Raw genomic sequence first — 27,910 nt, 5'->3', positions numbered from 1 at the left:
ATCTATTAGTACTAATATAATTACATTCAAATAAAGCATCTTTTTCTTTATGTTTCTCCATTATTTCCTGTTACGCACTTCCTGTCCTGAGTTTATTCTATTACAGCAGCATGCACGGTTTATATAGCGAGGTGGAAACTCAAGATGAAATGGAAATGAGAGGGCAGTTTGCATCAGGTGGAAAAAAACTCAAGATGGTACACCATTATGCAACATGCTGAGTGGGAATGCTCAGGCAAATAATGCAGTCTTTGTTGTAACTTAATGCCAATGCAGCTGAACCACACCCAAAAAGCCAACTATACGTGGAGGTGGGATATCTTACACAACCCTGGACAACCAAAGCACAGGATACTGAGATTTAAAAAAAACCTTATCCAATCTATGTATCTATGTGAAAAATACTATATTCATTCACAAGTATCTTTAAGAAAGATCCACTGTGTTTCTATAGGGGATTTGACATTGCATAATGTAGACATGTTTTAAGAGCAGAGACCTGACTTGCCTCTTCGTTGGGCGCCATGCCTTTGCTCTCCCGGGGCTCCGCCGTGTCGTCGCCCAGTGTCTTGTAGTAGTCCCCAGTGCTGGGCTGTTTGTTAAAACTCCTCGACTTCCTGTTTGAATCCACACGCCGCAACTTTTCGTGGCTTTCTCCAGGAATCAGCTGTTTGGAGATGACAAAAATAGAGAAATCAATATAAAATACTCTGTAATTCTTATGTTTTTATTGTTGTTGTGTAGGAGTCAAATCTATTCATGCACATTTTAAAAGTGTGCTTTCATGTTAATTATGTTAGAAGTCAGATATTGTCAGTGCTTTGAAAAGTGACAGAAGCAAGGAACTAGTTCATGGCCACACAGCAGAATGCCGTGCACATCGTCTATACTTGCTATTATTGATGGATTAGCTCTCGTGTGACCAAAGCAGCTTTTTTTTGAAAAGCAGAACAAACTCTAATTTATCTCGCACAAAACCCAAACATCTACACGATTCATCAAACTTCAACAGATTTACGTGAAGTTTTTATATCATTGTCAGAGCAGATCACCAACTTGGGCCTTTATTCTCACTAAAAGCACATCCACATCCTGCCCTGACCAAACACCTACATGCTGCTATTTAAATTTTCATTAGACTGCATATTTCAGACTGCACCTGCTGTGGAAGCCTCCCTTTTTTTACTATAATCCGGAAATGCTAGCTATTTCTTTTTTGAAAAAAATATATTACTTCCTTATGCAAAATGCCTCAAAATATAGCTGTTTATAGTCAGCACATCCTGATTCCCATGCTTCCAAATGAACCAAAGTGAAATGTGAAAAATAAAAACACAACTTTTGTTATATGTTTATATATATATATATATATATATATATATATATATATATATATATATCCTTAAAAATTAGCTGTCTCATAGAATCTGTGTACATTTTTAAAGTGAAGAAGAGTATTTTGCCTTTCAAATCCGGGACAAAGCATCAAATTTGTATTCATTTACATCTAAATGTTTGCTGGCAGCCCGAAACATCAAGCCCTCAAATGATGTCTGATCAAGGTGAAATGATTGACAGCTGACCCTTGACCTTAACCTTCTTTGTGGTCTCATGTTCTGAGCTCCTGCAAGCCTTTTTAATTGTGTTGACTCATGTCGGTCGTCAAAGAGATGGTCCCTGAGCACTCATCAAGCAAGAGGGTAATGTGAGCGAGGAGAGCTGCAGATGAATCGTTGTCCTCTGGGGATGTGGGTCAACAGTAGCAGTACAAAGCATTTCGCCATAACACCCCATTTTCCCCTCCACACACATACACATACACAGACATCCTTTCCTTTCACTGAACAGATTGGTCTGTCAACATAAAGTCATCTATGCATGTGTGTCCAACTGCTTTTACATTTTAGTGTTACGTGCAACAATACCAAAAATTTGTTTAGCCTGTTGGTTGTTTGAAATGGTTCAGCAGATTTGCATGTGGTTCCGACACAGGTAGGTGGTTGAAGCCATTAGAAAATGTAAGGAGGATAATTAAAAAGTAAAAACAACTTCCACTGAAACAAACTTTTCAACCAAGTGAAGCAAATCTACTCCGACTTGTCCAAACGCATGAATTCACGTGTCAGATTCATTGTCCAGCAGCTTTAAAACATGCAAATTAGCTGAAATGTTAAGGACAACTTGTCATGTCAGCAACACAAACTTCAGCTTAGTCAGCTCCATCGCTCTTAACATCAAGGTTTCCCTTAAGTCTTCTTACCTTAGTGTAAAAACATCCACTTTTACAGTTCTTTTTTGGACAGAGCTGCAACCACAAAGTCCAGACAGAGAGCAGTTGTCACCAAATGCAGAGCGTCACCTCCTTTCTGCTCAGAGCTACACCTGTCACTCTACCTGCCCTCTCACTTTACCCGCAGGCCTCATCAATTACCTATTGGGCCAGCACGGCAGTGGCAATGATGTCACCACCAACCAGCGGACTCTAACCACTCCCCAACCCTGCCCAGTTCTGTTTATGCAAAGCACAAATGCCCATGTGTTTCTCAGAACACGAGCTGCCAAGCACAAATCCTTCAGGTTTTAGGATTATTAGAACATTCTAGCATTATGTGTCCCCATTTTAACAGTACAACCTCTTCAGGACTAATTCTGGTTACAAAATAAATGACAAAGTTCAAAGTTTCTGGAGGGACTATTGTCAAAAAGACCAATAAAGGGAAAGTGGTCATTGATTTAACACTACACAAAAGAAAAAAAGCCCAGACTGGACTCAAGCAAATGCAGACAAATGAGATGAGCGAAGCAGCAACGCAGAAGCCTCTTAAAAAAACCATCAGAGAAACACCTGAGAATGTAAACCTGGTCCATCTGATTGGCTGTAACTGTGCCACCTCAAGCAGATTGGTTTTCTCAGCGTATATGGCACACGGTGTTCTCGGTTGTGTGTCTTTCTGTGCACAAATGTGTATGTGGGCTCTGAGCGCAGTGACTTTTATTCAATTATTAATAAGGGGCGCAGCCTGAGCAGATCAGCTGGAGATGGGACAGAACTCAAACGTCTGCGGTGAGGGGTTCATGCTTGGACACAGAAACACAAACACAAAGAGCTCACTATGGAGACCGTCTGTAGAGGAGACGCTCACTAACCGACAAGCTGTGGAGTTTATGGCTGCAGTGAGCTAACTTTGCATACAGGACACATCGACTGGGTCAGTGGCCGACCGTGGACCTTTCCTGTGAATCAGCTGGTTCTGCTTCTCTTCAACTGTTCTGCTTTTTAGATGAAAAAGTCTTTAATTAGACCAGGAGTCTGCAATCTGTGGCTCTGAGCCACATGCGGCTCTTTGGTCCCTTTGCAGCAGCTCTGTCAAGCTTTGACCAAAACTGAAAAGTGACTTTTATTGGTTGTTATAACAACAACTAAAAGGGCTAGTTTTAGCAGTTTTCCTGTAATTTATTTTGCAAATATATAAATACTAGAAACATTACAAGGAGTAAAACATAGTCATTTTATTTCTAATTACAAATTATATTTTCTCGAATCCTCTGATTAAATTTAAATTTTATTTTCATTGTCTGTTTTGTTATTCTTTATCCTTTTCTTTCCATCCATCCATCCATCCATTATCTTTTACCCGCTTCTTCCATTTTGGGTCACGGGGGTCGCCGGTGCCCATGTCCAGCAATCACTGTGCGAGGGGCTGGGTACACCCTGGACAGGTCGCAAGTCCATCATAGAGAAAAATGAGACAAACAACCATTCACTCTCACACCTAGGGACAATTTAGAGTTACCAATCAGTCTAACATGCATGTTTTTGGTCTGTGGGAGGAAACTGGACTGCCCAGAGAAAACCCACGCATGCGCAGAGAGAACATGCAAACTCCACCCAGAAAGGCCCCTGGACTGGGATTTGAACTGGCGACCTGCTCACTGAGAGGCAGCAGCTCTACCAGTTGTGCCACCGTGCTGCCCTTTTCTTTCCAGTCTGTTCTTAAATAGTATCTCTGATTATCTTGTATTATTTGTACCTGTTTTACAACGGACTCCGTTCACGTCTTGTCATTGTTTTGGAGGTGCTGCTTGTTAATTACAATACCTGCTTGTTTTGTACATTTTGTTCAATAAAGATAAAAAAAAAATGATACATTAAAAAAAAGTTTAATTTATTAAGCTCAGTAACTGTACAGTCTGATTGAGTTGCAGCCTTTTGTCTGGTTTATAAGGTCAGTTAGCTGCTCAGCTTTTACTCCGTGATATATTTATAGTTTTTTGATCATCAGTTAAACATGAAAAACACATGAGATGACATGATGAGTTTACAAATGATTCTGCCTCCTGTATCCTCTGCTGAGTAAAAGTTTCCAATTATATTTTATATTTTTGCTGTATTTTGCTAGCGAGTTATGCTTATTGTTTTTCTGTACTGTACTGTTTAATCTTGCCCAGCTGTTATTCAATACTTATGGGCATCAGTTCTTGTCAGTTCTCATCAGTTCTGAGTTTTACATCTGATGACCAGTGAATGAAAGATTTCCTTGTTGGGTGAAAGTGAAACAATTCACACCTTAACGATTTTACATTAATATTGTAACATTTATTATCCATACAAAGATCTGCAAATATTAAAAAGTCGAATTTTATTGATTTAATGATGGAACAATTGCATAATTTGAGGGAATGTCAGTAAGCTTCATGCTAAGCCACCAGATGTACTGACACTAATATTAATGCCACTGCACTGCTTGTCAGCTTGAAATCCTTCTGAGTGATCCACTGCCAGATTAATTAGTAGAATTATGATCAACCCCATCACATTAATCACTGTATGTGTCAGCCCAGGGGCCTGTTGCAATAATGAGCATCTTCTGTGGCCTCGTTAGCCATGCTAACACAATAATATCTCTGTTGGCACCCAGCGACGGTACATTGTTACCGAAGCGCTGTGGGCCAACTGATTGGACACACAAGGGAAAAACAGCTAATTGCCAATTTATCCCAAACTCTGTTCTTTTTGCTTCTATTTTATTTGTATACCTGGAACAGATTTTTTTTACAGAATCAAGTCTGAATTAAATTAATAAATGTTGCATTTCGGAAATAAGATGCAAAATATTTTACGGCACAGATTAATCTGAAATGAAAAGAAGAGCAGAAATGGCTTTCTCTGAAAATGCAGACTTTAACTTTCCAGAAAATGATTAAAGAAGCTAAAACTGACGTGGCAAAGTTAAAAGAAACGGGACATTTGTTAAGAAGCAAAACACTAGCAAAAATAGCAAAAGGGCTAGCTCAAGCTAAAATGGCTAAATGTTAGTTAGCACAACAGTTGCTAAAAGTTACAGAAGGCTACCTGAAATCTAAAAGTAGCAAAACACTAGCTTAAGGTAGCAAGAAGCTAGTTAAACATAGCCAAAGGTCAGCTAAAACCTTATAGCAAAAGGGTAGCCAAATGTAGAAAAAGCTTTAAGGCTAGCTTGAAATAGAAACAGAATAACTAAAAGTATAAAAAAAATGAGCTAAAAGCTAAAAATGGTAAAGGGCTAGCTAAAAGTAAAAAATGATAATTAAAAGCTGAAAACATCAAAAAGCTAACTAAAAGTCAAAAGTGTCAAAATGCTAGCTAAAATCTATAAGTAACTCACGAGCTGTTTTATCTTTTCATATAATAATTATAATAATATTATAATATTAATATTATATAATATATATGTAATTTCATATAATAATTACAATTATTTAAATTCCTTTAGATTACCTATTTGTTGTAATTTACTGTAATAAATATTTTGTTTGTATTTGAACAATAGTTCAAGTTCAATAGGTTTTATTGTCATTTCACCACATGTGGTACATGAGGTGGAACAAAATGATGTGCACAGGGTCCCAGTTAATCCACCAATAGCAAAAATATAAAGTGTAAAAATAAAAAGTAAATAATGATCTAAGATATAAACTAAGATATACACTAGACGAACGTCAAACGATACGCTAAAAGATCTAAGATATACGTTAAACACTAATAGAGCAAAACAATACACTGAACAACAGCAGCACGAACATGAGTCTGTGTGAGTAGATGAATACAAATGAATACAGCAGCATGAAATAATCAGCAGCATGAGATCAGCAGCATGGATAATCAGCAGTACATATCACCAGTCAAAGAGATATTACAGTATTTTTTTCACAGTGATAATCCGGATTAGGGATTCATGAGTCTAACAGCTTCAGGGTAGAAGCTGTTCCTCAGTCTAGTGGTTCTGCACTTAGTTGCATTTATTCGTTTGATTTTGAAGGCTAGGTAAAGACTGGGAATTCAAAAATTGGTGAGCAGGTTTAAGACCAGCATGCAATGGGGTGGGCATATGTTTCTTTGTATCAGAGCAGAGAAGAAGAAGCAGGAAGCACAAATGTTTGTTTTGTCACTTGATGAAAAGGATTAAAACAACCACTAAAGGAAAAGATTTTGATTTGGACATTGAACTTCTTTTTGGCTTGCATTGTAAAACAGCTCTGTTGCAGTAGAGGCCTTTGGACCTTATAAAATATTTGAGTTTGAAAGAAGTCACCACTAGGGCAGCCCAGTTCTGCAGTTGTGCAGTTGGCAGAGCTGCTTCCTCTCAGCAAGCAGGTCGCCCCCATTCAAATGCTGGCCGGGGTGGAGTTCACATGTTCCCTCCGTGCATGTGTGGGTTTTCTCTGGGCAGTCCAGTTTCCTCCCACAGACCAAAAACATGCATGTTAGACTGATTGGTAACTCTAAATTGTCCCTAGGTGTGAGAGTGAATGGTTGTTTGTCTCATTTTTCTCTATGATGGACTTGCGACCTGTCCAGGGTGTCCTCACACAGTGATGGCTGGACATGGGCACCTGTGACCCCCGCAACCCAAGAGGAAGAAGCAGGTAAATATAATGGATGGATGAATAGATGGATGGATGGATGGATGGATGGATGGATGGATGCACGGATGGAAATCACCACTGCAATAACAAAAAACTAACTAAAATCTAAAAGTAGCAAAATACAATAAATAAATTAATTAGGTATGCTAAATCAGATTTCAATGGCAATGCTTTTGATTAACTTGATGAGATCTTAGTGTATTTTTATGGGAAAACATTTGCAAATAAAGGTAAATACTTTGAAAAGTATAAATGTTGCAAACATCTAACATTTTAGCACCTTTCTCCTGGATGAGCTGAACAATTATACAAAGTATATACGAATGGTTAGAATATTATAACGTATGCAGAATTATTTAGATTAGAAAAACAACAATGCGAATGCTGAATCTGTATTAAATGTAGACATGGTTGTGGTTGCACAAAGCTGAAGTTCTTCTGACTGATTTGTTCTAAACCTATTTGAGTTTCATACCTCCTTTTTGTTGGTTTTCTTCTCCACATGACGCAAGTTGCTTTTCACCTTGAGGAACTCAGCTGATGAAGGCTCTTGTGGAGGCGGCGGTGCGGGGTAACCGGGAGGTGGAGGAAGTGCCGGTGGAGATTTGGGGGGAGGTGGTGGGGGGAAGCTCGGTGGTGGCGGGGGCTTGGGGACAGGATCGACAGGGTTCTTCTTGGGTGCGTCTTGGGCACTGATGTCCGGGTTCAGCATGTCCATGTAGGCTTGCATGTCTGAAAGGGCTGACTCTGACGCACCTGAGACACAAACATGCTCAGTAAGTGGTGAACTTACTCAGAAAAGGACAAGATATTAGTTTTAATTCACAAAAAATGTTTTGTAACATGATCTAATTTCTGTATCTTTATATACTGTTTAAAAATAAATGAGACCCATGACTGTGCACCTCCATTGTTGGAACAAAAGATCTGCAAATATGGACCACTAGGGTGCAGCAGCAGTATATAAAGCACCTGTGACAGGAAATATTAAACAAGTTTGGTGTTTCTGATCTTTAGGCACAAAGGCTTGAATCATCCTACATTCTGATGATGGAAAACACCATTTATGTTTGTATTGTTTAAAGAGTTGCAGACCTTGATGTGCAACTGTGTTCAGCTGCGTGGGTGGGCCTTGTGACGTGGTTAAGCTGCTCCTCTTTTCCCCCGTGCTGGACTGGCTGGAGTTGGCAGAGTCGTAATTGGACAGGGAGCTGGACGGTGAGCCGATGTCAAAGTGTACCGCCTGGCTGGAGGGAGGCATGGTGGTATTCGGGGATGAAAGGCCCGAGTCTGGCTGCTTGTACTCGAGGTCCATCGACGGGTCTCGTGACAAAACACGATGCTCCACACTCTGTCAGAGGGAGCAGTATGAATACAGGTGCCAGTTAATATGAAATACTCACATCAGTTTATAAACCCCTTTACCTCTCAGTCCCTGGTGCCTTGCATGAGCAGAAAAGTGCTATGAGTTTAATTACCTCACAGTAATGAAACATCTCACAGCTGATCAGAGGGACTCGGGGGATTTGTACATTTGCCACAGTGCAGGACCCATGAGGATGCACGTCTCTCGTGAGAAAGAAAGAAACTCTGTTTCTCTGCACCAGAGAGTTCAGTGTGGCAGCAGCACAGTGACAGATACTCTGCACACTCAGGCTTTTCTCTGTTATAGATGGCACTGCATGACAAGCTTTGGAAGTTAGCAGAGAAAAAACTGAAATCAAGTTGGTTCATTTGTTTAAATTCATGTATGTGTTGTTCAGGGTTGAGCTTTGGCTCTTCGAGACCAAAAATGAATAATCTGAAGCGTGACGTTTCAGGTTTTTGTTCTTGTTTCTTTGTTTTCGAGAAAAAAATCAGAGAACAATCTGTGAAGTCTGTACTGCTGTTCATTACAAGTGGTTTTTAACCAGTCAGATCTGTAAACTACTGGCAGTGAGACTATTTTTAAATTAACCTTTCTTATATTTAATACAGCAGTGGTTTCAAGTATTGAATACTGGTTTTGTCAAACAAACTGTAACTTTGCCATAACTATATATCTTGAATCCAGTTGGACCCAAATCAGACACAACATTACTGTACTCCTATTTGTGGCTTTGTAAACTCACTTTATTATTTTATTTTCTGAACGGTCCTCGTAATTGCCAGTTTTTTTTTTCTCTTCTTCTTTTTCTTTCGGCTGCTTCCTTCTTCAGGGTCACCACAGCGAGCTAAGTCGCATGAAGACTTGGCAATTATTTTTACGCCAGATGCCCTTCCTGGCACAACCACAGACCACCGAGCTACCACAGCTCTCTGTGTGGAGCAGAGAGCTGCTATCTAGGGCGCCCGGGGGAGCACATGGTGGGAGTTAAGGGCCTTTCTTAAGGGCCCAGAGTGAGACAAATGAGGGTGGAGACAGCTGTGGGTGCTTCACCAATCCCACCCAGATTTTGATGTTGTCTGTACTGGGAGTTGAACCAGCGATCCTCCGATCATAGGACCACATTCTCTAATGTGAATTCTAATCCTTCTTCCTCACATGTGCCTGTAAATCACAACATTTATGAAGATATTTCTGATTAGTGAGGAACTGAAAACCAATCCAGTTTTGTTGAACATTTGTGCAAAACAAAGCACATAACCTAACATCCATTTTTACAGATCTGATTGTAAAACGCCTGTTTTGTGTTTTAAGACTGAAAATGAGTCAGAGTCAGAGTCAGAGTTTCTTTATTGTCATTCGCACCTCATGTGGTACATGTGGTGGAGCGAAATTATGTACACGGGGTCCCAGTTACATCCAACAATAAAATGTCTAAGAAAAACAGTAATAACATCTAAGATATGAACTAAGAAAAACATCAACTAAATATACACTAAGCACTCATAACATAAAACATTGAACATCAGCACAAACATGAACATGAGTCTGTGAGCAGATGTGCACGCATGAACACATCAACATTGAAACAGATCAGCAGCAACATGAAACAGATCAGCAGCAACATGAAACAGATCAGCAGCAACATGATATGGTTTTTCACAGTGATTATTCTAGTTAGAGATTCATGAGTCTAACAGCCTCAGGGTAGAAGCTGTTCCTCAGTCTAGTGGTTCTACACTTAATGCTCCTTAACCTCCTTCCTGAGGGGAGTGGGGCAAAAAGTGTGTGTGCTGGGTGGGTGGGGTCCTTCATGATGCAGGTGGCCCTCTTCCTGCATCTGGAGGTGTAGATGTCTGTGATGGTGGGGAGACTGATTCCAACAGATTTCTGTGCAGCCTTCACCACTCTCTGCAAAGCTTTTCTTTCTGCAGCTGTGCAGCCTCCATGCCACACATTGATGCTCGAGCACAGGATGCTCTCCACTGCACACCTGTAGAAGGAGGTGAGGACTGAGCTTCCCAGACCAGCTCGCCTCAGCCGTCTGAGGAAGTAGAGTCTCTGATGAGCTTTCTTGATCAGGCTGGTGGTGTTGTTGCTCCAGCTGAGGTTGTCATTCATGTGTACACCCAAGTACTTGTAGCTGGAGACCACTTCCACCGCAGATCCTCTTATGTTCAGGGGGGTGTAGGTGTTTTTGTTCCTTCTGAAGTCCACAATCATCTCCTTTGTCTTCTTCACATTGATGTGAAGGTTATTCTCTCTGCACCAGCTCTCCAGGTGTTCCACCTCTTGCCTGTAGCTGGACTCATCATTGTTTGTGATGCATCCCACCACCGCTGTATCATCTGCAAACTTTACAATGTGACAGCCTGGATGGGTAGCTGCACAATCATATGTGAGCAGAGTAAACAGAAGGGGGCTCAACACACATCCCTGAGGAGAGCCAGTGCTGAGGGTTATGGTGGAGGAGGAGAGGTTGTGGATCCTCACTAACTGTGGTCTGTTTGTTAAAAAGTCTAGTACCCAGTTGCAGATGGAGGGGCTTAGTCCTAGTGTGGATAGTTTGTCCATCAGGGTTTGGGGGATCATGGTGTTGAAGGCGGATGTGAAGTCCACAAAGAGCATACGGACGTAAGAGTTTTTCTGCTACAGGTGGTTGAGCGCAGTGTGGACCACAGAGGAGATTGCATCCTCTGTTGATCAGTTCTCACGGTATGCGTACTGATGAGGGTCCTCGTTGATGTTGATGGTTGTTTTGATGTGAGTCATGACCAGTTTTTCGAAACATTTAGCGACTATCGGGGTGAGGGCCACTGGCCGATAGTCATTCAGACCAGTCACTGTAGAGCTTTTTGGGACTGGGATGATGGTGGCAGTCTTCAGGCAGGTGGGAACTGTCTCCAGGGTAAGTGAGGTGTTAAAGATGTCTGCCAGCACCTCACAGAGCTGATCAGCACATTCCTTCAACACTTTTCCAGGGATGTTGTCTGGGCCAGTTGCCTTGTGTGGATTAATCCTCCTGAATGTACTCCTTACTTCTGCTGAGGTCACGCTGAGATGCTCTTCATCCGGTGGTGAGGTGAGTCTGGTGCTGGGTGGTCTGTTCGGGTCTTCAAAGCGTGCATAGAACTTGTTGAGGGCATCAGGCAGAGATGGGTCTTTGGGGCATTGTTCACTCCTTCCTTTATAATCTGTTATGCACTTAATGCCCCTCCACATGCTCCGAGGGTCTTGTGAGATGAATTGACCCTCGATCCTCTTTGCATATGTGGCCTTGGCCCTCTTAATACCAGCAACCAGCTCTTTTCTTGTCCTACTCAGCTCCTCTGAGTTTCCAGACCTGAAGGCAGTGTTCCTGGCTTCCAGCAGGGTACGCACCTCTGCATTCAGCCAAGGTTTTCTGTTTGGGTAGCTTTTAACATTTCTGATAGTGGAGACTGTGTCAGTACATGTACTAATGTAACCCAGTACTGAGGATGTGTATTGGTCAAGATCAAGCGAACCTCCATTTTCAGCAGCTTCTCTGAAAACCTGCCAGTCTGTTCGGTCAAAACAATCTCTCAGTATGGGGCCACTGTCCTGGCTCCAACATTTAACTTTCTGAAATAAATGACTGGTGTGACTGGCCTTGTCTAATACAAAAAGACAATGAAAGACAAAACAAAGTATTAGTCTTTCAATATATTCATGGCCGCCACAGCCAGGTAACTTTAGCTGACACAAAAATGGCTATAACTCTGCAAATTTTATATAAACTGAGCTAAATGTGGTGTGGTAGTAGCTGAGAGTTATCCTCGATTCATAATCTAAGGGCTAACAGATCACACAAAATCTTTCAGAATGTTTTTATGTGAAATAATAAAAAAATGTTTTAACCCAGTTTGCTGTTCTAAATTTCAAAACATTATTTGTAAGAGTACTGGCCAAATATTTAGACAAGGCTTAACATTTTAAACTGTATAAAAGTCATTCACTTGTTGCACCGAAAGCAGTTTTACTGAATCTTCTTGGAAGAGACTCAAAGTTTACCCGTGCACACTTTCTGTTTATGTCAATTTTCAACCTGATTATCTACAGAGACCTAAAAACATAAAACAAAGCTCTGCTTCTTGACTGATTCACCACTTTGTCTCTGTTCACAGGACGGTCAGAGTTCAGGATTCATGACAGCAAGACTTACTGGCGACTGATCTTACCATGTTTTCCACTGTGTGCAGATACTTGGCACACTGAGAGTGGCCGTTATATTCAGCCAGGTCTGCTGCTGTGAAGCCGTCCTGGTCCCTGATACCCAGGTCCACCCCATTCACTACAAGGATCTGACAGCACTGAAGAATAGACAGAGAATGGATCAATTATAGTGTTGGTACTTCAGTCAGTCAGTGGCATTACTGATGAACTGATCCACCTGATGATCCTGCAAATCACTGGTTGACAGTTGAAAGTACTGAAGGTGTAAATGTGACAGAGTTTTAACAGAAAATGTATTATTTTACTTTAATATTGTAAGTTGAAAATATACTGTACAGTAAAATATTTACAGCCAAACTTTAGTTATCAAACTGTCTGACTGAGTTTTGTGCAGAAGTCCAGTGTAGAAGCTGGAAGGCCGCTGAAATTTGATGAAAAACTTTTGTGAATTGGTGTGTATTAAAACGAGCAGAATGCTGGCTAAAATCAACAAAACTGTAGCAAATAGCTAACTCCTGGCTAAAAAACACATTTAGCAATTAGTAACATAAGATTAGATTAGCAGAATTAGCTATAAGCTAAACAAACCAAACAGTGCATTAAAACTAAACTCAGCAGAATTGTAGCTATAAGCTAAATACCACAGTACAAAGCTAAAACTATTAAAACAGTAGCCAATAGCTAAAAATAGGATAACAGTACCTACCTAAAAATAAAAAGGGGCAGAACTGTAGCATAAAATCATAATACTTTTGGCAACCAAGGTAAATATTTCATAAAGTATAAAAGTAACAAATACAAGAAATCACAAAACGTTCATCCTGATCAAGCCGATCCGTTTGATCTTGCCAAAACAGCAAAACGATATCAGAAGTAGTTTGACTGCAAACAGTGTAAGGAAGAAACCATAAACATGGAAAACAATGCTGACTCAGCATCCACACAAGAACTGTTAGACGACCATGATCCATGTTTTATTAATCATCTTTCTTCAGACTTGTTAATTAACCAACTAATTTACAAGTTAACTTCAACCGTTATTAGCCAAACATGAAGCTGCCTGTGTGTTGACAGGAAAAAGCTGTTTGACCCCAAGTTGGTCTCATTAAAACCGTTAGTAAAAGCAACAGGTCAGTGTGGTGGTGAGAGCCATAAGCTAGAGGGCAGACATTCAAAACAACTGGCTGTAAAACTCATCATGGGTCAGTGGCCATCATGAATCACAACACCTCTGCGTAAAATATTTGAATATTTGATCTTAGCTTGTTCCTCCTCTGATCCTGCTGCTGTTGGCCTTTCTAATAAAAATCAAAGTGTCAAAGCAAAAATTTTGTAAAAGAGACATCAACTTTAGATTTAAAATATTGTGATATTCAGCTGCACAGCTGGAGAGAAGAAAGCTCTGCAGAGAGTGGTGAAGGCTGCACAGAAGTCTGTTTGAGTCAGCCTCCCCACCATCACAGACATCTACACCTCCAGTTGCAGGAAGAGGACCACCTGCATCATGAAGGACCCCACTCACCCAGCACACACAATTTTTGTCCCACTCCCCTCAGGCAGGAAGTTGAGTAGCATTAAGTGTAGAACCACAAGACTGAAGAACAGCTTCTGCTGTTAGACTCATGAATCCCTAACCAGGAAAATCACTGTAATGCCACTTTAATAGGAGGTTTGTCATTTTATATGTGCTGCTGATTATCCATGCTGCTGATTTCTTACCTATAAGCTGCTTTATTCATACACATCTTCTCACAGCAGACTCATGTTCTGGCTGCTGTTTAATATACTGTATTATATTACATTAATATTGTTTAGTATATATCTTAGATCCTTGTATACTCTTTCTTGTTTTATACTTTATATTTTTGTAATTTTTGGATGTTTTGAGTACATAATTTCATTCTACCTCATGTACCACATGTGATGTGAATGGCAATAAAGAACCTTGAACCTTAATATTCAACTTCAGACTTAGCACTCACCTCCAGTTCTCCATTCTCTGCAGCATCGTGGAGCGGGGTCCCCCCCCAGCTGTCGGTGACGATCTCCCCACCGTGCAGCAGCAGCCAGCTAAGCACCTTTGAGTGGCCCCGGCTGGCTGCAAAGTGCATGGCTGTGGCTCCGTCACTGTCCCTGTCTGTCAGGCTGATGTCTGTGAAGCTCATCTACGAAAGGGACGATGAGGGCAAATCAAAAGGTTTTGACATTTTGACTATTTAAAAAAAGTTTGAAGCCATTTAATCTAACGTTAAACAAATTCCCTGCAAAGACATGTTATAATGTTTTTATGTAATCCAACACACCAGCCAGACTATGACAGTGTTGTGGCCCATTTGAGCAGCAGCGTGCAGAGGTGTCATCCCATCCTTGGCTCTGATGCTCGGATCTGCCCCGCAGTCCTTCACCAGGAATTGGACAACCTCCAGGTGACCCTCCTGGCAGGCCAGGTAGAGCGGTGTGGCACCATTTTTAGTTTGGGAGTTGACAAGACTGCAGAATAAATAAGACTGTAAGTAAATGAAAACCAACAATGGACTGAAATAAACCAGATTAGAGACACTGTTTTTAAAACATGAATCCAGCTGCGACTCCGTAATGACCAAGAGTCTAAGCCAAGGCGGTACTAAGTAGCATCGCCCAGTGAAAACACTCACCACATTATTGTAAATATATTTTGTACAGTATATTATAAGGTTTGTATCAAGTACAGGAATTACAAGGTGGATATTTGTACTGCATATGTGTTGCAGGCCTTTTCAGTTGAATGATACTTGTGTAAAATTTAGAGAAAATGTGATGATAATAATAAGACACCAGTGTCATAAACACTGTTTTTGGTAAATACCAAGAATATGAGCCTTTTTACTTGCATAACTATAAATTAATAAAGCAACAAAGATATGTGAAGGGAAAAATAAAACATGTCTGGGTTTACTTAATTAAACTTTGTATATTTAACACAGTTACGCAATTATTTCATGAGACAAATGGACAAAGACTTTAAGTAAAACATTTTTTTAGGTCAACTATTATAAGAAAAGTTTTTTGGGGGGATACATAAATATTAGAAAGACAAAAATACACCATTCACCATTTCTGAATGTATTATAAACACTCGCACAAACCAACAAAACACAATTTTCTGCTTAAAAAGAGCTCACTGACAAATATGTTGTATAAGAGTACAGCTCGTATATTACAGTATAACAACAAGAAAAATCACATAGACATATTTTTGTGTTTTCCAGACTCCATCCATTTTGAAAAAGGTCTAATATGAATTTTCATTCAAGCTCTAAAAGACCTTTCTAATTTTAGCTCCAACAATCAGCATGTGTGCATTTACAGGCTGTCATCAACACGTTATGGACTTTGCTTACACTCGTGACTGTCACAATGGTTAAAAAAATAAATAAATAAAATTGTTTACTTGTCACCAACATTTTTTTTATTTAGTTACCAAACAGAAAAAAAAAATGACAACTAATTTTAACATTTAAATCTTATTTTTAGCTTTCTTTTGGAAGTGTGTATGTGCGTGAAGGCCGTAACAGGGAAACACCTTTATCAGTGCCACTATTTAGGAAGTAAACATTGGTGGGACCTGGCTAATTCCTGCTGTCGCTTGTTTCCAAAGGCTCTTGGCTCCTCCTTCAGTGAGAAAACTTGGCCCAGTGCTCACATCCCTTTTCGTCCCAGATTTTCTCACTCACAGCAGGAGGCCACAAAGCAACTCCCGGTTAAATCCCACAAGGTCGTACTTTATTTGGACTCTGACAAATGAGCAGTGAGTCTTTTAAGAGGATTATCAGTCCACTAGCTCTGCCCACGTTGCCAACGGGCAAGAAGAGTGAAGGAGGGGAAAGGTGAAAGAAATACGGTACTCACAAACTGGTCAAGTCAACACATGGGAGGATAAGATGTCTGGTTTTATCTCAGGTCTTTACTGGGTTTGCATTTTTATTTCATGAACACAGGACTTTATAAATCGTGTTCATCTGCTGTAGATTATTCTTTAGAACTGACATGATGTGTTCAGGTGCATGAGCCTGACTGAAAATGGGTGAAAAAGCAGCAAAAGTACAAATAAAAAACAAAAAATCAGAGGAACTAATCATGACCCATTTAAGAGATTACAACAATGGAAATAATTAAAAAAAAAAAAATTGGGGTAGTTAAAACCTTCTGCACAGTATGGCACAATTTTCATCACGCAAAGCCATATCTGCTTATGAATGATCAAATCCTACTTTGAGCTTGAAAAAATATTGTGCTTTTTGAAAAAATTATGTCTAAAACAGATATTTGACATTGAGGAAATATCTGATGTGCCTTAATTGGAAAAAAACTAGGCTAAAAGATCCACGTAAAAACAATAGTTGCTAAATATTTCAAAACCAGAAAAGGAAGTAGTCTGCATTTCTGTGATCCGGAAGTGGGAGGGAAATAAATTATTCATGCATGAAACCAAAGTGCCTTTAGTTCATCTGCCTACACCATTCTTTAAAGAAGAAAAGCTTTTATTTGTCATTAATCCAAACAACAAAACCTTCAGCGTGTGTTGCAGGTTGGCCACTATCAGAACAAAGCACCACTGCTTCTATAACTCCTCAAAGTGAAGTGTCTTAAGCCTAAAGACAGGCTTCTGGAGAACAGGTGTGGATTTCAATCAGTTAAGAAAGAGGTTAGTCTTGTGTGACAACACAACAGGTAAAAGGTACAAGGAACACTACCTCATCAGTCACTCACTACAGATGAAAAATAACTCACTACAGGAGGAGACATTCGATATATTTTTGTTTCCGCTCCAACTAGCGTTTTACTTTTGTAATTGTGTCCGTAGTCCCTTCTCGTCCCTCTGTAAAGGCTGTCTTAATTACAAGTTAATGATGTTGCACTAATGGCCTTCTAGCTTGATGACTTGTTCTGAAGTATTAAGAGCAAGGGGAAGACAAAAAAATATTTTTGACACCTGTTTTATTTTTTTTAACTTCTTCTTTGGACTTTTCCCTCTTCATGGGTCGTCACAGCGAGTCATCCTCCTCCATCTCACTCTGTCCTCTGCATCCTCTGTCCTCACTCCAACTACCTCCATGTCCTCTCTAACTGCATCCATAGATCTCCTCTTTGGACTTCCTCTTTGTCCTTTTCCTGGCAGCTACATTTCTTACATCCTTCTACCAATATACCCTGTCCCTCCACTGGACATGTTCAAACCATCTGAGTCTGGTCTCTCTAACTTTATCTCCCAGTTGTTCAACCTGTGCTGTACCTCTGATGATCTCATTCTTATCCATCCTTGTTACTCCAAAGGAGAACCTCAGCATCTTCATTTCTGCCACTTCCAGTTCTTTCTCCTGTCTTTTTGTCCATGTCTCTGTCTCCAGACCATACAATACAGCTTGTTTCACCAATGTCTGGTAAACTTTTCATTTAACCTTTGTAGTATGACATATACTGAGATATATTCATACATTAAACGGGTTCTTCATTTTTCTGAACTGTGTAACATGCGTGCATTGAATTTAACAGAAATGTAACGAGAGACGTTATTTATCTTTGACCCATCAAAATGAATGCGGTCATTTATTTACAGAATCAAAGTTTAACATCAAACATTTACATTAATTTGGCAAAATATGAAAATAACAACAGCATAATTAATCAATCAGGAAAACCATATGGCCATGGTTTTCTGTTGCTTCACCACAGACATTAATGAAAACATCTGGATTAATTTTCTAGCAGAAAGGAGAGTTTGAAGATGGAAAATTGAGATTTATCTTACAGAGAGATGTGTGAGGGAATTTATCTGTTTTAACCAGAACAGCACGCTCTTTGGAAATCAGCTTGTCCCAAACGGTACACTTTTGGGTGAAGGTCGACTTTACCTTTCTGAAGATAGATCAGGTCGGCGTGAAGTCCTACTTCCAGCCACTTTCAGCGTCTCCGTTGAGAACAGCTAAAATACCTCGAGAGTCGTGCGAGGTTATCCAAACAGAAGTTATAATTCCCAAAATCGTCTCTGGTTCAGCTCGTTTGGTCCAGTAGCATCCATGAATGCCTGAACGCTCTGCATTCTGGATTCCAAGAACTCTGAACTCTTTCAGAACTCTGAACTCTTGAACTCTGAAACTCTGAAACTCTACCGTTGAACTGGGAAGTTGCCACATTTAAACGGGCTATACTTCCGGTTCATTTGAGAGCTTTCTGATTCATGGATGGACCAGAACAGAGGTGTGGTTTGTGATGTAAGGTGTTATGGAAAGTCAAGGATTGTTTAAGAACAGACAGAAAGATTGTTGGAGAAAACCAGTCTTAGTGGCGTCTCTACTCCTAGTATCTGCTGTGAAAGTTAAACATGACATTTCTTTTCAGTAAACTTTTTAGTTGACCGAAGCTCGAACTTTAACACACTTACAAATTTGCTCATTGAAGACAGAAAAATCAAGAAATGCATATTACCCTGATTTCTTCTTTGAATGAGGAATAAAAATCATTACTACTGTTTAAGTAAATAAAAATGAGTAGTTCACTTCAACATGTAAACATTGTTTGAACTAACACAATTTGATTATCAAACATTTGTAAAATAGTAATGATCATAGAGAATTGTCTTTTCCACTTGATTAATTCAAGAAAGAAAGTCTCAGGATCGATCAACCTGTATTTCTAGATGCAGATCAATGAAATGACAGTTTCTGACCATATGATCCTAAGGTCATTGATTTGACATCAGGTCAAGTTCACTACACCTTTGCTGACAACCTTTCATTGCAAATCACTCCTGAAACTTTTCTCCATCCACTCCATCCTGCCTGGACTCTATCACACTCCCCATTTTCCTGGACAGTGGACCCCAAGTTCTTGAAGTCCTGCACCTTTGTGACCTCTGTTCCTTGTAGCCTCACTGTTCCACCAGCCTCCCTCTCATTCACACACATGTACTCTGTCTTACTACAGCTGGCTTTCATTCCTCTTCTTTCAAGTGCATGTACCTCCACCTCCCCAAGTTCTCTTCCACCTGTTCCCTGTTCTCACCGCAGATCACAATGTCATCTGCAAACATCATCGTCCACGGGGATTCCTGCCTGACCTCGTCTGTTAGTTGGTCCATCACCAGAACAAACAAGAAGGGGCTCATAGCTGATCCTTGATGCACTCCCACCTCCACCTTGAAGCTATCTGTCACTCCTACAGCACATCTTACCACTGTCCCGCTGTCCTCATAAATGTCCCGTACCAGTCTAACATACTTCTCTGTCATTCTAGATTTCCTCATACAATACCACACCTCCTCCCTCGGCACCCTGTCATATATTTTTCTAAATCCACAAAGACACAATGGAGTTCTATGTTTTCTCCAACATTGATTAAACTCTGAAAAGACTTTTGTTCCTAAAATAATTTCTTGATGCCATAAAATGGCCAAAAAGTACTTAATGTCTGAATTATTTTAGGGACCACATTACTACTTCTTTCCTGCATCCTCTTCTTCAGCTGGAGTCAGTGCACAGCAGTGTTCTTATTGTTTGCTTGTTTTTCTTGAGGCATAATGTAATTAATAAGAGCAGGAAATGACACAAAGAAAAGAAAGTCATGAGCAAAGAGCATACATAGTAAGAAAACTGGTATGACTCCAAAGGTATCTGAACGGAAAAACGTAGGAATAGAAAATGAACAAATGAGAAGTGAAATGAAGTTTTTAGTTTGACTGAAATTGCTTTTTATACTTATAAATTTGAAAATCTGCAGAGAAAGTGATTGATTTACTTTAAGGATTTAAGGAAGCTGTGCACTGTATGTATAAACTTGGAGGGTTTTCAAAACTTGTGGTAAAAAAACAAACTGTCACAATGCAAAAGTTAATAACCATAAACAAAACCCACAGCTTGTGTTGGGGTTTTGTTTTCTTTTGATAATTTTAAGAATTATTCATCAAAGTTTTTACCTCAACAGCAGAACAATCCCGAACTATTAGTGCAAAATGTCAACAAAACTGTTAATGTGGCAGAGCTGCTAAAAAAAAAGAAGTATAAAACAGCCATTAAAGTTAAAAGTTAAAAGTTATGACAAAAATGCTTAAAATAGGCTTTAAAATGCACCGAACCTCACAAAAGGTGAATAAAATAGCACAAAGACGCAATACACATGAGCTAAAAAGGTATTCTGAAAAAAAAGGACATGAGATGTGTTTACAAAACTCCATACACATAATCTTTACACAAAAAGACTAAGAAGAAATGCACAATAATCCTTAACGTCTACAAGAAATATGTTAAGGTTTAGAAAACAACCACATATTAAATAGTTTGGGATTGTTTACTTGTCAGAACAAATAGGTGGTATTTTACTTGTCTGTATGGAGGGGTCCTTTATTTTATTATTTATTTAACCATAAGCCTCCAAAATGCCATTTTACACATAATTTCCTTGGTTTAAACCCTTTGTTGTACAGTAAAAAAGGTCTGAAAGGAGCTTTTATCAAACATGAACCAAGAAGTTAAAAAGAAAAAGTATGAACGGCTCAGCTGATCTGGCTGATTGAAATGCTTCTGGTTTTACTTCCTTTCATTTTGTGTAGTAAGAAAAACATCTTCAAAAATGCCCGTAGTTGTCAATTATACACTTATTTACATCCATCCATCCATTTTCTTTACCCGTTTATTCCATTTTGGGTCACGGGGGTCGCTGGTGCCCATGTCCAGCAATCACTGTGCGAGGGGCGGGGTACACCCTGGACGGGTCGCAAGTCCATCACAGGGCCACATAGAGACAAACAAGACAAACAACCATTCACTCTCTCACTCACACCTAGGGACAATTTAGAGTTACCAATCAGCCTAACATGCATATTTTTGGTCTGTGGGAGGAAACCGGAGCACCCGGAGAAAACCCACACATGCACGGAGAGAACATGCAAACTCCACCCAGAAAGGCCCCTGGACCGGGGTTTGAACCAATGACCTTCTTGCTGAGAGGCAGCAGCTCTACCAGTTGCGCCACCGTGCTGCCCACTTATTTACAACTGTATTTAATTTTATTTAAACCATAAAAACATTCAAGCTGAATTCATGATAAAGTTTCTTCTTGTCCATATTGGTATTTTTACATTTATACAAGAAAATCTCTCAATTCATTTTTAAGAATGAGGACTAAGCGAGTTTTAATAAATTATTTTACACTTGAATGTACGAACAGCAAGTGCTAAAACGGTTTCAGTAAAAAAAAAAAACAGCAAATTTGCAACAACAATAAAACATAATTATATAAGATGTTTTCCAAGTGAACCCACTCTGGTTTCCAGTAGAGCTTCAAATGGCTAACTTTGTGGATTATCCTCATGGTGTGCCCTTTTCACTTGCATGCTGGAACTGTGTAGGCCAAAGATCTTAATCTGCACTAATTGATTGCATAAGCTGTCTGAAGCCCCCCTCCCCGCTTGCTCTCTCTCTTTCACCAACTCTCTCATTCATTCACGTCTTTATGTATTGAGGCTATCGGCACAAACACAGAACATTAGGTTTTTTGTTCTGGCTCACTGGGGTGGACTGGTGAACAAGATAGATTCAAAAGTGGTTCATAAATCTAACAAACCAAAATATCTGGAAACAAAGCTACAAAACACACACACACAAGCAAATCCACTATTTTCTGCTTTCACTTTGCTGTGGAAGACTATAAATTAGCTGGTCCAGATGTTGGAGGGTTGGTGTTTTTCTGCTGCTGTGTTCAGATTAGCAGTGCGATAAAAAGTTTAAAGGTGAGTCTGCAAACAGGAAGGTGGCACACAGGTCTTCTGAGGTGTTGTTTACTGTTTACTCTCTGCCGGTCCACTTACTTTTAGCTTTGCAGTCGCACTCTCATTAGTTTCAAACTGCTTGTTACTAAAGTGCTCATGTATCTGAAACGTTATCTGTGTGACTCTACACGCAGAACCAACTAGGAGCTAAGGCAGTCATACAGATTATAAGCCTGTAATAATCACTGAAACAAGTGGTTCATGTCGCTGCAGTAAAGTTCGTTTCCAAACAACGCCTCCGGCTGGATCCTAGCAGCTTGTCTATACGAATGGATTTGTTTTCCTCATTATCTTATAGCCAGTTGGTGCTTCGGCGTGTTGCCGTGGAGACGGAGGTAAACAGCAGCAGGGGGAGGGGTGGAGCAGAGGAGTGAATGGAGCCAAGTTATCAGAGAGCGTCCATGTCCCCGGGGCTCATTAAAATTTCAGCGAGTATACACCTGTCTGGGCTGCAACCACACAATATTGGAGGTATAGAGCTCCGGATTATCTGTTGATCCTGCTAAGGTCAGCAATAAAAATAACTCCAAACGACCAAGCCGAGCTTGAATCAGCTGCCTTAATTAAAGTATGTTTTCTTTGTGCTTACATCAAACTGTGTGATTATTATGCTGATTCATCATTCACACAATGGTTCCCTTTTTTGTACATTTTTGCACTCTCGTTACTTTTCATATTACATCCATCTATACAACAAAACGTGTAGCTCATTCAGGATAAGGGTGCCTTGACTTTTGGTTTTATAACATTTAAACTTTTCAAAGTATTTAACTGTATTTAAACATATTTCCACATAAAAATACACACATGTTTCAGCATACTCTGTTTTTGTCTTCTTTCACTACTTTGGGGCGGCTAAGTGGTTAGAGCAGTCGTCCTTCAATGGGAGAGTTGGGGGGTCGATTCCACCATGCTGAAGTGTCCCTGGGCAAGACATTGAACCCCTCATTGCCTCCGATGTGTGACCCAGTGGTGTATGAATGTAATCTAAAGCACTGATTAGTCTCCATAAAGCCATTTGTTTAATTAGCTTTGTAGAAATCTAGTAGAGTGCTGAGGTGGCACAGTGGCTCTGTTGGCAGAGCTACCACCTCTCAGCGAGAAGGTTGTCGGCTCAAATCCCAGCCAGGGACTTTTTTGGGTGGAGTTTATATGTTCTCTTGTGCATAGGTTTTTTCTGGGTATTCTGGTTTCCTCCCACAGACCAAAAACATGCATGTTAGGCTGATTGGTAACTCTAAATTGTCCCTAGGTGAGAGTGAGAGAGTGAATGGTTGTTTGTCTCCATGTGTCCCTGTGATGGACTTGCGACCCGTCCACGGTGTCCCCACCTCTTGCACAGTGACTGCTGGGCATGGGAACCAGTGACCACTGTGACTCAAAAAGGAAGAAGCAGGTAAAAAATAATGAATGGATGGAGGGATGGTTGGATGGATGGATGGAGTTGTTTTAGTTGTTAATCCTTCTAAAGGAAGAGTTCCCTGCCTGACTAGTTGTCAGCTTGAGTCCTCTATGAGAATCTCTGCCTGCTCCTACAAACTGACGTTGTTCAGACTGATATCTGCCGCAGGTGACATACTGACTGTTCATAGCTTCTACTCAAAACTCCACTTAAAAAGAGCTGAACTCCTCCTTTTACATTTCTCTGTTCCCAGTGAGAAACTATAGTAAACTTTGAAATGAGAACTCCCTCACTGTGTCAGATGCTTTAAAAAGTTGGAGAAACTTTACCAGCTGTAACCTTAAAATCTAACATGGATGCTTCATGCAGTAAAGTATGAATAAGACTGCAGTACTAAACTCTTTCTCATTTATATTAGTTAGTGCCAAGTTGAAGCAGAGGTTCAATACTATAAAATCACAGAATACAAATATTTGCTGAAAGACTGTGAGCATTGTAACTTGTAATCCATAAGACAGCCATAGAACTAGCAGTTTAGTATTTGTGGCCAATTTACTGTGTAATGACAGCTGGACACAGGCAAATGTTTACACAACTTGCCTGTTAAAACAGCATTTTAAGCCTAGTGTACCTAAATGAGGGTTTAACCCCACAAATAGGTCAGTGGTAAAGTTGTCAGTCTAAGCAAAAGCATTTGTAGTTTTTCCTCAAAATGTCACTAAAATCATTCATATTAGTGTCATTACATCAGATAAGAAAAAATAAACAAAGCACTCCACATAATAAAGCAGACAGATGTGCAGACAAGACTTACTTTGGGCTGTGCCCCAGTAACAGTCGCAGAGAAGCCAGGTCTCCCTTGGCAGCAGCATAATGAACAGGTAGAGCACCTGTATCGGTGGAGGCCCCGGGGTCTCCCTCGCCGCTCTTCAGCAGCCAGTCAGTGAGCTCATGGTGACTGAAGCGGGATGCAAGGTGCAGAACTGCGGCACCAGAGCTGTCTCTGTCCTGTGAAACAAACAAGACGTGCAGAACTGTAAGAGAATCCTCCTTTTTTCTTTAAGAGTAACAAACAAAATAATAAAGGTGTTTTATAAATTCTTGCAGAAAGCTGACAGTTAGCTAAGTTTACAATTTGAAATTCTAATTTACTTGCCAAATAGTAACAACAGCAACTACACAGCGTGGGAACCAGAAGACTATAAGCTCATAACTGTGCCCAGCATGAAAGCGTCAGACTTCCCTCCTGCTCAAATCCGAGTTTCCTCAGAGCAAGCTATTCATAAACATCTTTATGGCACAGATATAACAAATAAGACTATAAGTAAATACTTTGTTGCAACACATCATTCACAGTCACATGACACATACTCTAAATGGCCTGCCTTGGTGTTGTGAATTCTGTTAGCTTATAATCTCAGTTTTATGTGGCACATTGTCTTCTGTCTCCCTCTTTTTAATATTCGTTTGATGTATTCATTACACTTTGTTTTTACGCCTGGGCCTTGTTTGGCTGTTCTTTCCTATTGTTCATTTTTAAACGTTCCCAATCCCCTTATTTATTCTGTTTTTAATTTTGTCACCGTATCTGAATTCCCTACATCTGTTATGTCATTGTTATTTTTTTACTTTGGTAAAAGTTTGTAGCTTCTCTACCTGGATTTTTAACTAGTGCTTATTCAAAATATTAGAAAGCATGCTGATTAGTGTGATATATGTTTTAAAATATTTTTTGCACTGTGTCAACAGCTCCTATGCAGCTTTTGTGTTGTGTTGGATAAAACACCCACATTTTCATAATAAATCCAATCAATAATTCCAATAAGCTTTTCCACCCCTTGAAATGAAAAGCTATGGGCTGAGAACCATTTGCATGCACCAGGGACACACAGTGCAATCCAGGAACCACGAGGTTGGGTTCGTTTAATCATCATGGCACTGAGCATCCTTTTTCAACTCACAATAAACTGCCATAGTTTTATTCGTGACACTCGTCATACACTGACTGTGCCATGGAAAGGATATGGTTGCAAATCCAGTTTCGCATAGCTCATCGGGAACATGAGGAAATGCAGCTAAATGAGTTTAATCAGAAAGTTATAGTTCAATTTTAATATATTTTCTATTTTCCACAGCTGATATTTATAACCTGACTTTTTGTGTGTGCAGCCAAAACAGCATTTAGATTCTTTTTTTAAATGGAGGATGTGATTTGTTTGATGGTGTCAGCTAAAAGGTGACGATGCCATCAGTTATGATGCGTTGATGGATGAAGTTACCCAGATTTTTTTTTTACCAGTAAGTAAATGATGTTTATAATTTTGGGAAGATGTTGGTGCTGAGAGCAAACCAACAATACTGAGCTAAATATTATCACTTCTAATGGATGACAAAATACCCAAAGATATCCAATAACAATTTATTAATATCATATTAGAATTGGAATTTAAACATAAGCACTAAAATCACTGTTGATTTGTTTTGTTGGTTTGAAACTGATTATTATTTTTTACTTGTGTCTTTAATCATGCATGTTTTCTAGCATCCATTGATGGGTGCTGTTGCACCCTTTGCACCCTTCCTTCCCTCGGCTTGAAAATATTTGCTCATTTTTCAATTAATGGTGTCCTAGATTTGAATCATTGTTGAAAACACATCACATACCTCATTAACTTATGAACAAAAACAACAACAACTTGTAAAACTTGAGCGTGACAACAAACTTCATCCTTAGAGGCGGTTTGTGATGATTTAATTTAAACCAGAATGGACTTTAAGTGTTTGTTAAGTCTCATAAGAGCTTAAATCAATCAACCGTTATTTATACAGGTAAATCCCATGATGGAATGGAATATTAAAGGAATCAGAGAAAGCATTAGTTGCATATTTTCTACACTTCAGCGCCTCTCACCTCCGGCCGACATCCACCCTGCGTCAGCAGCCACTGTAAGCAGGTCAAGTTCCCGGTGGCCGCTGCGTCGTGCGCCGGCGTGGCACCGTTGTTCGCCACGCAGTTCCCGGGCAGCCCTGCCTCGTCCACCAGGAACCGCAGAACGTTCAGCCTCCCGGCCCGGGCAGCGTGGTGGACCGGAGACGCGCCCAGCGCATCCTTGATGTCGCTGTTGAGCGCTTTTGCCGCAAGTTGCGCTCTCAGGCTCTGCACGTCTCCTTGCCTCGCAGCAAGCAGCGTCCTGTCGCTGTCCAACACCACCATGACTGCGCTGCTGCGGGCTGGGACACTCTTTCCTCACGTCGACCCCCCCACCCCCGTTTGGTTCACCCGGTGGATGGGGTCAGCCGCATTGTGTTAATGAAGCCGGGGGTCATGTCTGTAAGGTTGTCCCATGGATGATCCGAAGCAAGAATCCGTCTCAGGAGTGGGGGTGAGGGGGGGGGGGGGCAACTTTACACGTCGAGATAAAACTCCATCGTTCAGAGATAAACTAACCTTGTCAGTATTAATCAATCATCACCTCCTGTTGACGCAGACCCCCCCACCTCTGGTGACTCTCCCTGAATGTCCAAATCTTTCAATTTGTTCACAGTTGTTTTTTTTACCTTCCTTATGAAAGTCTCCTACACTGCCCTACCTGAGAGTCTCTGTGTTATTTCTTGCTTTAGCAGATGGGACTGAGCGCCTGTTAAATAATCCATCAGGGGGAGGATCACTGAGCCTGTTACAAGTTGCTCTCCCTGAAAATCCGCTCAGAAATTAAAGGAGCAGTGCGCGCAAAGCTGCGGGAAACTCCGCCGCGCAGGAGAGAAGTTCTGTAATCCTGTTGGTGCGAGTCACAGCTAAATCCCACATCAGACCGTTTCAGTGTTCACTGGGTTCTACTTTTAGCACGAAAACCAGCAACACTGGACACAGTTTGCGTAGAGGTCCATCTGGTGGCCGTTTGTAAAACCAACTCCTGGACTAATGAGGAGCACTTGTTAATACTAAAACTATAAATAGGCTTTAGAATGTGACACGTGCTTTGTTTGGTATAAATAATCCTTCATCGGCCTCCTTTTACAACCAGATTACTTTATGGTTAAAACACATGTTGCAATATAATCAATCTGGTTCTAACTAAGAACTGTGAAATACACTGACACACTGTTCAATACCATAATATAAAAATCAAACTGAATAAAAATAGAAACAAAATTGCAGTTATTTCAAGTCAGCAAATAATTGTTTTTTCTCCCTGTGTGTTATTTTCGTCTCCTAATTTCTAGATAGGATGAGCTTGTT

General features: G+C 40.2%; 1 protein-coding gene across 1 annotated transcript in view; it reads right to left on the bottom strand.

The window, feature by feature from the left end:
• espn (espin) overlaps window positions 1-27,358 on the bottom strand; it is a 51,728-nt gene extending 24,370 nt beyond the window's left edge. The window contains exons 1-8 of the mRNA XM_037684287.1: window positions 26,582-27,358; window positions 24,485-24,678; window positions 14,770-14,956; window positions 14,449-14,631; window positions 12,472-12,603; window positions 8,002-8,257; window positions 7,382-7,662; window positions 509-667 (exon numbers count right to left, since the gene is read on the bottom strand). Of these exons, the coding sequence (XP_037540215.1) occupies window positions 509-667; window positions 7,382-7,662; window positions 8,002-8,257; window positions 12,472-12,603; window positions 14,449-14,631; window positions 14,770-14,956; window positions 24,485-24,678; window positions 26,582-26,884 (1,695 nt within the window). The 5' untranslated portion in view covers window positions 26,885-27,358. The remainder of the gene's footprint in view (window positions 1-508; window positions 668-7,381; window positions 7,663-8,001; window positions 8,258-12,471; window positions 12,604-14,448; window positions 14,632-14,769; window positions 14,957-24,484; window positions 24,679-26,581) is intronic.
• Between the last annotated feature and the right edge of the window lie 552 nt (window positions 27,359-27,910).

The sequence above is a fragment of the Nematolebias whitei genome, chromosome 11 (genome assembly GCF_014905685.2).
Source record: "Nematolebias whitei isolate Nwh7 chromosome 11, NemWhi1, whole genome shotgun sequence".
NCBI classification, from domain to species: Eukaryota; Metazoa; Chordata; class Actinopteri; order Cyprinodontiformes; family Rivulidae; genus Nematolebias; species Nematolebias whitei.
This window is presented reverse-complemented; position numbering and strand designations above follow the sequence as displayed.